Consider the following 14,294-nt stretch of genomic DNA (forward strand, 5'->3'; position numbering starts at 1 on the left):
GTTCCTGAAGCTCTAGGTCCCCTGGTGCCAGTAAGTTCTGGACTTTTGCTCCTTTCCTCTGTCCTTGGCATCAGCTGTTCTCATATAGGGCTTTGACTACCCCAGGGCCCTGGTAGGGCTTTCTGCTTTCCCTTTAATAAATATTTTTATATACTAATTAAACATTGTCTTCTCATCCTCAAGTGAAGTTCCTTTTCACTGAATAAGAGCTCAGTTATGCAGCAAGGGTACATGACCTTATTAGGTCATTAGTTTAAATCTAAATCCAATATGACGATTCATTAATAGAACGTTTTAGGAAATACTATTTACAGTTGAAAGGAGCTAATTGTCTCTATTGCCGTATAATGGAGCTTGAGAAGGAGCTGTGTTTGAGCTCTGTATTGAACTTTGTTATTTAACTGTTCCTGGATGGAGTCACTATAGTAAAAATAATTATTGTAAGCTTGCTTTTCTGCCTCTGAAAGATGCTGCCCCATCTGGTTCTTCCTGTATTACCAGCAACTGTTATGAGAACAGTGTTGCAGTAGCTAGAAGAGAGGAAAGTGGTCAGCAGTGTTTGTGTTATTTATTTCTCATGAAGAGTTATAGTTTTAGTGTTGCTTACGATTGTCAAATGTTGAGTATATAAACTTTGTTCTTCTTGTTCAGGGTAACGCGAACCTCGATATCCAGAATGTGAACCAGCAAACTGCCCTTCACCTTGCTGTTGAACGACAGCACACCCAGATTGTGAGGGTAAAGTATTTACTAACAATAATCTTACAAGTGTGTTTTACCAGATAGATTTCTAGAAGGTCTTGAAAATGATACATAGATTTTTCAGAAGGCATAGTTAGATGAACAAATTATGAGTTTTGGCTAATACTGGGCAGAGAGTTTTAATTTATAATGGGGAAAATCTTAAAACTGATATTCAAAGTCTGTTATGTAATTTTGTTGCCAGACTGTTTTGTTGCCAAAATATTAAATCAGAGAATTTCAAAGTAATATATAAATTAGTTTTTTAAAAAGTACATTCCTGGGGCTCCTGGATAGCTCAGTTGTTTGAGTGTCTGACTCTTGATTTTGGGTAGGGTCCTGATCCCAGGGTTGTATAATTGAGAGTGAACTATAATTAAAAACTTAGGCTGGACGTTTGCCACAATGTATACATATTTGACTAACCTGATATTCCAGACAAAATATTTGAAAGATTATCAGTTTAAAATTTTTTTGTAGAGCAGTGATTCTTAAAGCTTAGAAGCTGAGCCAGCAGCATCGGCATCACCTGGGACCTTGGTAGAAAATTCTTGGGCTCCTCAGACCGAGTAAATCAGAAACTGCAGGGGTGGGAACTAGCATTCTGTGCTTTAACAAGCCCACCAGGTAATTCTCACGCATGTTCAAATTTGAGAAACACTGTCAGAGAGTGACATCTCATGTAAACTTCTGGGGACAAATTAAAAAAAAACCCAAAAAACAAAACACCACCAAAAAATAGCCGTTTGCCAAGACAGGTAAGACCATATGCTTGAGATTGATTATGGTGTTTTTCTAAAACTCTGACAGCATTTGTAGAAAGTCGTTAAAAAGTACCATAAGCAAAGCCTTAACTACAAAGTTATATTTGCTACTTAAAACATCTACTGAACTATATCAATTATGCATTTTATATCAGAGGTTGTAGTTTAGTGAACACTTCACATTTATTATGAAGATTACTTTAAAGATTACTTTAAAAAATAAAATTTGGAAGGAAGAAGGAAGGAGAAAGAAGGAGAAGGCAGAAAGGAAGAAAGGAGAAGGAAGGAAGGAAAGAAAAAGAGAAAAAAAGTCTTCAATTTCTCCCAGTTATCTTGATCTTGGAGTCTGTGAATTGGTTCTCATTTCTTTCTGTTTTCTCTGATTCGATATATTTGAGTAACCAGAGCTCATCACTATTTGTAAAGGAGACACAGAAGTTTTGAGAGTAGCAAGCGAAAACATAAAAATAATTGGCTTTAGTGGCAAACCCCTTCAGGTAGGTCCAGGGCTCTGTCACTGTTACTTTAGATATGTTGTAATTTCTTGTGGGCCAGAGAGACCTTAGCAAATGAGATGTCTTTCTCTTTTAGCTTTTGGTCCGTGCAGGTGCCAAATTAGATATTCAGGATAAAGATGGGGATACTCCTTTGCACGAAGCTCTGAGGCACCATACCTTGTCTCAGCTACGTCAGCTCCAAGATATGCAGGATGTGGGGAAGGTTGATGCTGCATGGGAGCCATCCAAAAACACAGTGAGTAAATTAATCTTTAATTCAGTACTACTGGAAGAATCTTTTTTTTTTTTTTTTGGAAGTATCTTTTAATGCAAGATCTTAAATTTATGGCTAATTTAATCTGATGAAATATTTTTTCAGAACTGCATATGTAGAAATATAGTGTGTGAACTAAGCAATAGTTAATTCTAACTACATTGCTTCAAATTCTTAGTGAAAGTTGAAAGTTGTTTGGTTGTTCTTTTTTAACTTTAGCCATTCATGTTGAGTGTGTAGTGCTAGGCTGGGATTTTGATTTGCATTTCCCTAATGACCACTGCCTGATATTGAACATCTTTTCATTTGCTTGTACTTACATATATTTGATGAAGTGTCTGTTCCCATCTTTTGTGCATTCTTTTGTTGAGCTGTTTTGTTACTATTGAGTTTTGAGAGTCTGAATTCAAGTTCCCTATCAGTTTATGGGATTTGCACATATTTCTTCCCAGTCTGTGACTTGTCTTTTCATTCTTTTAATAGAGTTTTTGCAAGAGCAGAAGTTCTTAATTTTGATGAGATCTAATTTATAAATTTTTCTGTCATTGTTTGTACTTTTTGTGTAGTATCCTATCTGAAAAATCTTTGCCAAACCCAAGGACACTAAGGTTTTCTCCCCTTTTGTACTAGAAGTTTATGACGTTTCAGCTGTTACATTTAGCACTACCATTCATTTTGAGTTAATTTTTATATATAGTATTAGGTATGGATCAAGGTTCATTTTTTTCCTTGTGGATGTTCCAGTTATTCCACCACCATTTGTTGAAAAGATTGTCTTTTTCTACTGAATTGCCTGCTGTGCGTTTGTCCCAAATCGATAAACCATATTATGTGAAGTCTTTCTAGATCCTGTATTCTGTTCTGTTGATCTGTGTCTTTAGGTATGTAATGCCAACCCTATTGTCTTAATTACTGTAGCTTTATAGTAAACATTCAACTCAGGTAGTATAAGTCTTCCCAACTTTTTTCTTCTTTTTCAAAGTTGTTTGACTTATTCTAAGTCTTTGACCATTCCATATAAACTTTAGAATCTTTTTTTTTTTTAATTTTTTTTTTCAACGTTTATTTATTTTTGGGACAGAGAGAGACAGAGCATCAACAGGGGAGGGGCAGAGAGAGAGGGAGACACAGAATCGGAAACAGGCTCCAGGCTCTGAGCCATCAGCCCAGAGCCTGACGCGGGGCTCGAACTCCCGGACCGCGAGATCGTGACCTGGCTGAAGTCGGACGCTTAACCGACTGCGCCACCCAGGCGCCCCAACTTTAGAATCATTTTTAAGACTGCAAAGGGGGTCTGAGACCAAGTGTTGTAGAATTGCCACCTTTCTCTATGTCCATAGCTGAATTCTCTAACCTTTGTGTACCTCCTTTTTCTCATTGTAAAAAGGAGGGAGTGAAATAATTAACTCCATAATAAGGTTGTTACAAAGATTAAATGAGCTAATTCATGGAAAGTGCTAAAAATAGTACTTGGTCTGTTACAGATGCTCTACAGATGTTTGATAACATGTTTGAGTCAGTAGCTCAGATGAAATCAAAACCTGATTAATTGCCTTCTCCTTTTCTTGGCTGATTTCCTTGGTGTTGGTTCTTTTTTCTGTTGTCTTTCCTCTTACTATTTCATGTCAGTTGCTAACAGCTCCAGAGCTAAATTGAGTAGAAAGGAGAGTACTGTTGGAGCGCCTGGGTGGCTCAGTCGGTTAAGTGTCTGACTTTGGCTCAGGTCACCATCTCACGGTTTGTGAGTTCGAGCCCCACGTAGGGCTCTGTGCCGACAGCTCAGAGCCTGGAGCCTGCTTTGGATTCTGTCTCTGTCTCTCTGCCCCTCCCCTACTTGCTCTCTGCCTCTCTCTCAAATATAAAACATAAGAAAAAAATTAAAAAAAAAAAAAAAAGAAATGAGAGTACTGTTTCCTCAGTATCTTAAATCAGAAGTCCTGGTCTTGAGTTTTATTGACCTTAATTGATCTGATTTGTCATCCCTGAACTAATCACCTAGATGAAGTGGATATCTGACTGGTCTCAGCCTTCTTTGGTCCACCTGTAAAACTAAAGAGTGGATCATTCCTCATACTATATTCCTGAGAAAACTGGAGTGAAGGGGAATGGATGTTAGGACTGCAGCTCATAAATGCCCTCCATACTTGTGTAGGCTGTGAGTTCTTTCCAGACATTTTAATATAATTTTTATATAATATACACTCAGACGTGCACACACACATTTAGGGGTGAGAACTGATAACAGATTCTTAAGGGGAAAATAATGACTCTTTTCATTTGATTTCAGTTAATAATGGGACTTGGTACCCAGGGGGCGGAGAAGAAGAGTGCAGCATCTATTGCCTGTTTTTTGGCTGCCAATGGTGCTGACCTTAGCATTCGAAATAAGAAAGGTCAGTCGCCGCTTGATCTCTGTCCTGATCCAAGCCTCTGCAAAGCACTGGCAAAGTGTCATAAGGAAAAAGTCAGGTTTGTATCATTTCGTGTCATAAAACTTACTGTTCTTTGTAAAGCACCACGTGGTTTCATAATGGAGGACTTGATTACTTGAGACTGTCTTGGTCTTTGCTCATCTTCCTTGTGTTGATGCTTTCTTCCTTAAAAATTTTTCTCCAGACACTGTGTCTCTTACTTAGTATCCTATTCTCTGCATTACTAAATACGATGCTTTATGCATAATAAGTGCTAAGAAACTTTTCTAAACCAGCCTGATCTTCTAGTGCTCCTGTACATTAGAGGAATTCATCTATAGGAAGAAGTACTAGTGAAATTGCTGTGATTAATGTTAGATGTATTCAAAATTGTAATAGACTTTTATTTTTTTAAATATTTATTTTGAGAGAGAGAGAGAGAGAGCAAGCAAGGGAGGGGCAGAGAGAGAGGGAGACAGAATTCCAAGCAGGCTTCATGCTGTCAGTGCAAAGCCCAGTGTGGGGCTTGAACCCACAAACCATGAGATCATGACCTGAGCGGAAATCAAGAGTTGGACACTTACCTGACTCAGCCACCCAAGTGCCCTGAAATTTTTAATAGACTTAAAAAAAAATGTTTATGTATTCTGAGAGAGAGAGAGAGAGAGAGGGAGAGAGAGAGCGCAAATGCGAATGGAGAAGGGGCAGAGATAGAGAGAGAGTGAGAGAATCCTAAGCAGGTTCTGCACTGTCAGTGGAGAGCCCGATGCAGGGCTTGATCTCAAAAACCATGAGATCATGACCTGAGCCGAAATCCAGAGTCAGACACTTAACCAGCTGAGCCACCCAGGTGCTCGGTAGACTTTTATAAGAGAGGCAGTGTACATGCTCACCAGTGGGGTGTATGTCACACAAAATCTGTAATAATTCTAGCACCTTGTACAGTGCCTGACAGACACTCACTCACTAAGTATCACTGAAGGATTGAAAGAATGAACACATGAAGGAACCGATTCCTGATGGGGTTTTCTCTAAAAATGATTTCACACTTGTCTTTTTTTTTCTAAAAGTAAAATATGTCAGTAATTTTAATTATTTATAACACAATTGCTTTTCTTATTATGAAATATTGTAGACATATAAAGAGGTATGTATATTTTGTTCCTTTTTTTATCCCAACAATGCTGTGCAGCTATTACTGCCGTTTATACCTGGTTCTGGCCATTCAACATTTTGGTAGTTTTCCCTTAACTTTGTGTTCTCTTGCCTCTCTTTTAATTTGGGTGTGGAGATGAAATGACATCTCTTTGGAATCTATACATTGAGCTGTTAATGGAGAAATTCATATGAGGTATATACATTTCTTTAAGTGTGTCCTTGAGGAACATAAAATTCTATTACAGCAGGACAGAGCATATCTAAAAATATAGATATAAAGCGCTATAATTCCTGCAGTAGTAACTTTAATGCTGGGGTCTAAGATGGAACCAGTGTGTGTGTGTGTGTGTGTGTGTGTGTGTGTATGGATGTTGATGAGTTTCTGAAGATTATGGTAGAAACAGAGTATCCCTTTTGTATAGCTGTAGTTGGTCATATATATGTATTTCTGTGTCTTGTATCCAATTATTTATAGATGTGTTCTGTCTTTCCATAGTAGAATTTTATGCCCCTTAAGGATACATTTAAAGAAATGTCAAAACAGCAGCTGCAGTAACGTATTTTCCACAGTGCCCTGTCAGTTGTGGACTCTAATGATGCTTCATTCTGTCTGTAGTTAGGATAACTAATGTGGGCTCTAGCTAGAATTTGTGTTTTATTCCTATGCCCTTCTCTGCTGGTTCTTTATAGGTAACAGATTCTGAGTGAAACTGTTTATGTTAAATTTTTTGTAACTAGTGTTTTTGGTTTCTTTGTTAGAAGAAGATTCACCCTTTTCCATTGGGTGAGCTATTTGTTCAATTTGAAATTTAAATAGTATCAGAAGCCTGTAAAGATGCAGAGATGTATACAAATGGAAAAATATGGCATGCAGTGTTTCATATACAGATGTTAAAGCTTAATTTTTTAATATAACTAAAGCTGTTTTTATGTATACGAATGATGCTCTAGATGTTTTAAAAATATTTTAATGAAGTTGTAATATAAATATTCTGATAGGATTGATGAGAAGTATTTTCTTTTATTAGTGGTCAAGTGGGTTCTCGAAGTCCTTCCATGATTAGTAATGATTCTGAAACCTTAGAAGAGTGCATGGTGTGCTCAGATATGAAGAGAGATACTCTTTTTGGCCCATGTGGACATATTGCTACCTGTTCTTTGTGTTCTCCACGAGTCAAGAAATGCCTCATCTGTAAAGAACAAGTTCAGTCAAGGACAAAGGTAATATATTTTTAATACAGTATTTTATCATTTTATGAAGTTCTTTGAGATTATAAATTATAAATAAGATTATATGATGCCATATGTCTGTTAAACTTTGTTCTAAGAATGATTTAAATTTGAGGTGCCTGGGTGGCTCAATAGGTTAAGTGTCTGACTTTGGCTCAGGTTATGATTTCACGGTTCGTGGGTTTGAGCGCTGCATCAGGCTCTGTGCTGACAGCTCAGAGTCTGGAACCTGCTTTGGATTCTGTGTCTCCCTCTCTGTCTGCCCCTCCTCTGTTCATGCTCCTTCTGTGTCTCAAAAATAAACATTTAAAAAAAAAAAAGGATGATTTAAATTTAAGAATGTATAATTTATATATTTATCAAGAAAACAATTTTGAGTTTCCTTCTTTGTATATAGAAACTATAGAAGTTAAAAATCAATCTATTTTGCTTTTATAACCTAAAGCTGTACTTAATCCCATTTTTCATTGTAGTTATTATATATTGCACCTTTTTTCAGTACACGGACTCTCTTGCATTCATCTTCATAAAACACCAGTTGTTTGTTTGTTTGTTTGTTTTTTGTAGAATGTCACACATTCTGGATTTGATTGTTTTATCAGAGTGTTGTATAATTTGTTTCTTTATCCTCTGTGTTTCCTGTAAACTGGAAGTTAGATCTAACAGCTTGATTAGGGTCAGCTTAAACATTTTTGGCAAGAAATTCTCACAGATGGTGGTACTCACTTTGTATTGTGTCCCACCAAGAGGCAAATAAAGTCTGTCTGTCATCTTGCTGTTAGCAAGGGCCAAATTCTGTATCTACTCTGAACTTTTTATCTTGTCTGACTCTACTTTTTGAGAAGTATTACTCGTTTCTAGGTTTCTGGTTTCATTCTTTTTCTGTGTAACTTAGTGCTCTATCATAACTATATTGTCTTACCCATTTTGGTTGTACTGAAATAATTGATTTTCCTTGTTAGTTTTTCCATGTGTGTGTGTTAAAATGAGATTTAAGTTTTTTACAAATGATTTCTCTTAAGGTGAGTAGCTTAAACCAAAAGATCTCTTGGTTTTCTTTGGTTTCATTTATAAAGCTTATACTCTTTTTTTTGTTCTCTTTTTATTCTCTTCATTATTCCCTTGATGTTTCTTAAGCCGTTCATTAACCTTCATTAATTAGAAAGGAGCTGGCACTAATTCTTATAATGAATTAGCTGGCAATGACTTAAAAGGTGTTACATTGCTGGTGCTTTGTACATTTTCATAGGGAGCCTTCTAAAACTAGATGTTTTCTGTGATCCAAATGAACAAATCTTTGGTAAAATTTTTGGCACGGGAAAATTACAAGGAAGTTATTTTTGGATAGAGGATTTTGGAGTAGTAGGGTGTGTATAGCTGCTTAGTCTCTTTGTAAAGGTGGGAAGGATGAACTAACAACACTTAACTGTTCAGTGCAGACAGTCTCGTAACTGCAGGTGCTGTGTTGGCATTTTATATGCATTCTATCTAGGTCATCTCTGCTTAATAGATTAATGCAGATCATTCTACTTGGTATTTATAATTTGCTTTAGTTACCTGCTCACTAAGCAACAGTTTGGGAAAGAATCTGAAAGGGTAAAAATTCAAGCCATTCTCTTATTTTTTAGATTGATCTATGCATTCTGTTGTAGGGCCTGAAACTTTTTGTGTTGGCTTAAGCCTTATTTTAACAAATCTTTATTGAGCACATGTTTTGTAGTCAGGACAGAGATGAATATGATAATTAGCTGCTAAAAACTGGTAATGTGCTGGTAAACATAGATTAAAATCTACTTTGCCATATAGGATGTTGTAGGTGCTTTGAGAGAGATGTAAAGTTCAGAGTTCAGAGCCCCAGGTTGCCAGAAGTGGAGTCCCAGATACTGAATAACCCTTACTGGTTGTCTAACTCTAGGATTCACAGTTGGAAAAATTGAAGCTCAAAGAAGTATACTCAAAGAATCAAATGCAGGTCTCATGATTCTTAAGTCCCTGCTCTTTCCCCCGTGTGATGATACACAGACAAGAGTGTCTACAAAGGGAAAATTGATGGAGCAGGTAGAGAGGGAGGAATGTGCTGTCATACCTTTCTAGACCATTTCTGAATTCCAAGAATCAGTAGGCTTTCAGTTTGACTTTCAAGTTATAAAATTTTCAAACTTGCAGAAAAGTACAAAAAGTAACATACCCACCAAACAGATTTGCTAGGTTATCGACAGAGCTTTGAATATAAAGAAATAGTGACCCCAAGTGGTTAAAGAGTAATGAACATCTTCATTAAAGATCAAACAAATTATAAAACTAATATTTGGAGGAAGGGGGAGTAAATAAGCTTTATCTCCTTAGCAGTTAAGGAAATATAAATAAAAAATTATGAATTACCATTAATCATTCCTATCAAATTAGCATAAATAAAATTTAAAAAATGCTATCCTGGACAGTGGAAAATGCACACTCTTTTAAACACTGCTGGAGGCTGAATAAATGGGTTCATGTTTTTGAGAGATCATGCTGACAGTATTTGTGAACCTTTGCAAAAAACATGCTTTGATTTAGTAATTTCATTCCTGGGAATGTAACCTGAGGAAAAAAATCCAAAGGGGGAAAAATGTTAAAGCTACAAAGATTTTTTTAACTAAACACTCCATACATAATATCTGGTTTAACCACCCTGTGAAGAAGGGTTTGTTCTTTATCATTTAGATTTAAAAAAAAAAACTTTGGCTCAACAGTGTTAGGTAATTTGTTCTTATTGGGACTGGAATTTGAATCCAGAAATATAAAGGTCCCAACCAATCATATCTTACTGCTTTCTCCTGTTAATTCAACTATAGAAATTCTATGTACATAGCAAGGTACACATTGGGAAAGTCCATAGAGAGAGCACATGCAAAATTTGGTTAGTTAGGTGAAACTATAGATGAGTGGTGGTCATCATTTTGGGGCAGTAATATTAATGTCACAAGATATGGGTAAATGTGAATGTGTGTCAGAAGGGGGGAGAACAAGTGAAAAATGCAAGGGCAGTGGGGTGGGATGGGGTTGAAAAAAACCAAGAGCCAAGGTTGAGAAATAGTTACACACTCAAAACTCAGATGAAGTGGAGATGAAGAGGAGATGAAATTAAGGAATATTATGAATAGATAGTGGAAGACTTGTGCCTTTAGAGCTTATAGAGAAAGAACAGGCCAAAGCCATGGACTCCCACCAGCATGGGAGAACTGACTAGGTCCCAGAAAAGGACATGTTGGGTAGAGTTCCTTGGATGCGGATAAATAGAAAAATTCCCCTTGGGCCCTAGCAGTCTGCTAATCTGGCTGGTTTTTTATTAATATTAGAAATCTAGCTTATCTTAGATTTATTTTTATACTCCTTTATTTGTTCTTTTTATTTTTCTTTCAAAGTAATTTTTGAATAAAAGAGAATTAAAGTCTATTCTGGTCTTTCTGACCACAGAGGAAATGGAGTTTTCTTTATCATTCTTTAGGATAGGTAGGAAGACTAACATGGAAATAGAACCTATGAAGGGCCAGAGTTTATAAAGGTGAAAAAATGAGCAACCCAGAGAGTCAGGGACAGAGAAGTAGAGTGTGTGAAGTTTCACTGTGCTAAGAGTGTTTCCTTATAGAGGAAATACACTTGGATACAAAAGAAACTGTTAGAGTTACAGGATTTATCTGTACATGTTCACACTTATGCTGTAACCTCTTTTTTTGTAGATTGAAGAATGTGTAGTATGCTCTGACAAGAAAGCAGCTGTTCTTTTTCAACCTTGTGGACACATGTGTGCTTGTGAGAGTAAGTAGCCTGTACAGAACTTCCTTGGTGTTTTCATAGAACTAGAAAATGAAACAAAGTATAGCTTTGAGGTTTTTTTTGTTTGTTTGTTTTTTGTTTTTTTGTTTTGTTTTTTTAAATATATAACCCATGAGCAAAAACATTGGTCAGCCTTTCTAGTACCTTCCATCTCTTCCTTGGTACTATGTACAATGTCACCTATGTCCCGCCTTGCTCTGAGGTTAGAGAAGGCAGAACAGGCTATGTTCTACCAGCTCACATTTTGATTTCATTTGTATCAGCACAAAATGATCTCTTATCACACACAATAGAAATTTATTTCCAAAAATGAATTTTGAAACATTTAGTCTAGGCCTTTTCACATAAAATTAGCACATCTTCATTTGTCTTCACCTTAATATTGCCTCTCCTGCATACTTTTTTCCCCCACTACTGAATCACCCACAGCAACTATTTGGGGCTATACTGTGTGGCCTTCTTAACCTTTCTTAGTCGTTATGTTAAAAGAGCTGTTTTGGAGGATATATTGAAAGTTCATGATGTTTTAAAATACCTTTTAAACATACTATCTCAGAGTCCCTTCCTTTTTATATCGCCCTCTTGTTCTTTTCAAATTCATGCACTGTTCAACATTCTCCTCTTCCCTTTGCTGGTTTCATTTGTCAGTGAAGGATTTGAAACAAGTTTAACAACTTATACTTTACTTAAATGAGCTCAAAGTAAAGCATGGTGTTTCCTATTATAAAATAGTTTAGTCAATAGGTATTGATTTTCAGTGTAATATTTAAGTAATACACAGATTATATGATAGATTAATTTAATTGACATAGATTTGTTTTAAACCTTGGTGGTTTTTTTCATTCTGATAGGCAGCGAATTAACTAAATAAAGGATCAAGGTTTCCTCCTATAACATTCTGCCTCAAGTAATTGGTTTTGTTTTCCAAAGACTAGTATAATGGCTGTTATCAACTGTCAGAGGGCTTGTAGAAAGAGATTTCTGTCTTAAGTAAAAAGAGCTCAGGTTACTTAAGTTTTCATAGTCTAGGGGCTAGCAAACTTTTTCTGTAAAGGGTCAAATCATATTTTTGACTCTATAGGCCACATGGTTTCCGTAGTAAGTACTTAACTCTTTCCTGTTGCTCAGCTCTGCCATTGTAGTGCAAAAACAACCATAGACAGCATGTAAATAAATAAGTGGGATTGTTCTTCCTTAAAATTTTGTTTATAAAAACAGGGACCTGGTTGGGTTTGGCCTGTAGGCTGTAGTTTACTGACCCATGTGATAGAACAAAGTGATACCTACAGAAGAGACTTGAAAGCTGGTTATAATGAGTAGTTGATAATACAGATTCTCAGGCCTTATTGTGGTGTTTTCCCCAGGAGTTTCCCAACGTTCTTACATTGTCTTTGTATTCAGATGTAACAAGTGTAACAGCTAACTTTTATAACAAGAGGAATAGCTAACTTTTATTAAGCTCTTGACTGGTACCAGACATTTTAATTTCTTTTAGAATACTTCCTCACTTATCTTCACAACAACCCTAAGAAGTAGATTGTTTTCTCCATTTTACAGACAAGTTGTTAAACATTTATTTGCTAGGGAAGATGAAATTGAGGTGGAAAATGCCCCTCTTTCAAGGAATGGTGAAGCAGTCCATATCCCAGTAATGTTAAACAGAGTATTGAAGCCTTGAAGAGTGTAAATGCCTTGACAGACCAGAGGAAGGAGAGATTGTATCCATTTTGGGGGGGAGTAAGAAAGATTTTGTAGAAATCTTTTGTAGAAAGATTTTGTATAACAGTCTAACTTAAAAAAATTTCAAATAATTGTTACATATCAAATTAATTAATTAGTTTAATCCACTAAATTTAAGGAAAAAATGTGCTCTCAGATTGAAGACAAATCCCAAACCAGATTTCTATTAGCATTTGCTCCTACCTAGTGCATCGTGCATAGGCCAGCATCAGACCCAGCTCTGTCTGGGCCTTGACATGAGATTGGTCTTGATAATCCTTCTCTGTCCACCAGTGCAAGCACCATTAGGAGTGTAAGCCCCATCTTGTCTACATAAATTATCCCTGGATACCTGTCACAATTCTCCTGGGGTTTTTTTGTCCCCCCTGTTTTTGAGACGATAAAGACACTTGGTACATAGACTAAGATATGGAGTATACATTCATAATACATGCTAATGAGGAAGGGTATATTGCAGGATGTTATTTTGTAATTAGTTAATAACTTTAGATATAGAATTAACAATCCACAACCTGTAATTTTGACTAGGTATTTCCTCTTGGGATGGGAGAGCATTCCTCTGATACATAACATTAGAAAGCCCATTATGATATGTTTTTGATATTTTCATGGCTACTACATTAAACAAGTAGTTACTAAACAATTCCATAATAAATGACATCAATTTGATAGAGAAGGAAGAGAATTGTTCAACATATTTTAGGAATTTTAGAGACAAACTGTTTACAATAGAAAGTACATTTAGAAAATTATGTGAGCAACCTTACAATTCTATATTAGTTAAAACTTATAAAAAGTATCTTCCTTCTTTATTCTCAAGCCTTAAGATCTTGAAGTATTTTTTATTTAAAAAAAAAGGGGGGGGCCCTACTAAAAAGGAGAACTATAGACCAATTTCCCTGATGAACATGGATGCAAAAATCTTCAACAAGGTATTAGCCAACCGGATCCAACAATACATTAAAAAAATTATTCATCATGACCAAGTGGGATTTATACCTGGGATACAGGGCTGGTTCAATATCTGCAAAACAATTAACATGATTCATCACATCAATAAAAGAAAGGACAAGAACCATATGACTCTCTCAACAGATGCAGAGAAAGCATTTGACAAAATACAGAATCCTTTCTTGATAAAAACCCTCAAGAAAGTAGGGATAGAGGGATCATACTTAGAGATCATAAAAGCCATATATGAATTACCCAACGCTAATATCATCCTCAACTTGGAAAAACTGAGAGCTTTCCCCCTAAGGTCAGGAACAAGACAGGGATGTCCACTCTCGCTACTTTTGTTCAACATAGTATTGGAAGTCTTAGCCTCTGCAATCACACAACACAAAGAAAAGGCATCCAGATCAGCCAGGAGAAGGTCAAACTTTCACTCTTCACAGATGACGTGATACTCCATATGGAAAACCCAAAAGATTCCACCAGAACACTGCTAGAACTGATTCATGAATTCAGCATAGTTGCAGGTTATAAAATCAATGCACAGAAATTGGTTGCATTCCCATACACCAAACAATGAAGTGACAGGAAGAGAAATCAGGGAATTGATCCCATTTACAGTTGCACCAAAAACCATAAGATACCTAGGAATAAATCTAACCAAAGAGGTGAAAAATCTATACACTGAAAACTATAGAAAGCTTATGAA

The 14,294-nt window shown here is 36.2% G+C and overlaps 1 protein-coding gene across 1 annotated transcript in view; it reads left to right on the forward strand.

The window, feature by feature from the left end:
• Positions 1-14,294, forward strand: part of MIB1 (MIB E3 ubiquitin protein ligase 1) — a 126,726-nt gene that overhangs the window by 96,746 nt on the left and 15,686 nt on the right. The window contains exons 14-18 of the mRNA XM_027068624.2: positions 652-738; positions 2,097-2,258; positions 4,564-4,745; positions 6,874-7,066; positions 10,795-10,873. Of these exons, the coding sequence (XP_026924425.1) occupies positions 652-738; positions 2,097-2,258; positions 4,564-4,745; positions 6,874-7,066; positions 10,795-10,873 (703 nt within the window). The remainder of the gene's footprint in view (positions 1-651; positions 739-2,096; positions 2,259-4,563; positions 4,746-6,873; positions 7,067-10,794; positions 10,874-14,294) is intronic.

The sequence above is a fragment of the Acinonyx jubatus genome, chromosome D3 (genome assembly GCF_027475565.1).
Source record: "Acinonyx jubatus isolate Ajub_Pintada_27869175 chromosome D3, VMU_Ajub_asm_v1.0, whole genome shotgun sequence".
NCBI classification, from domain to species: Eukaryota; Metazoa; Chordata; class Mammalia; order Carnivora; family Felidae; genus Acinonyx; species Acinonyx jubatus.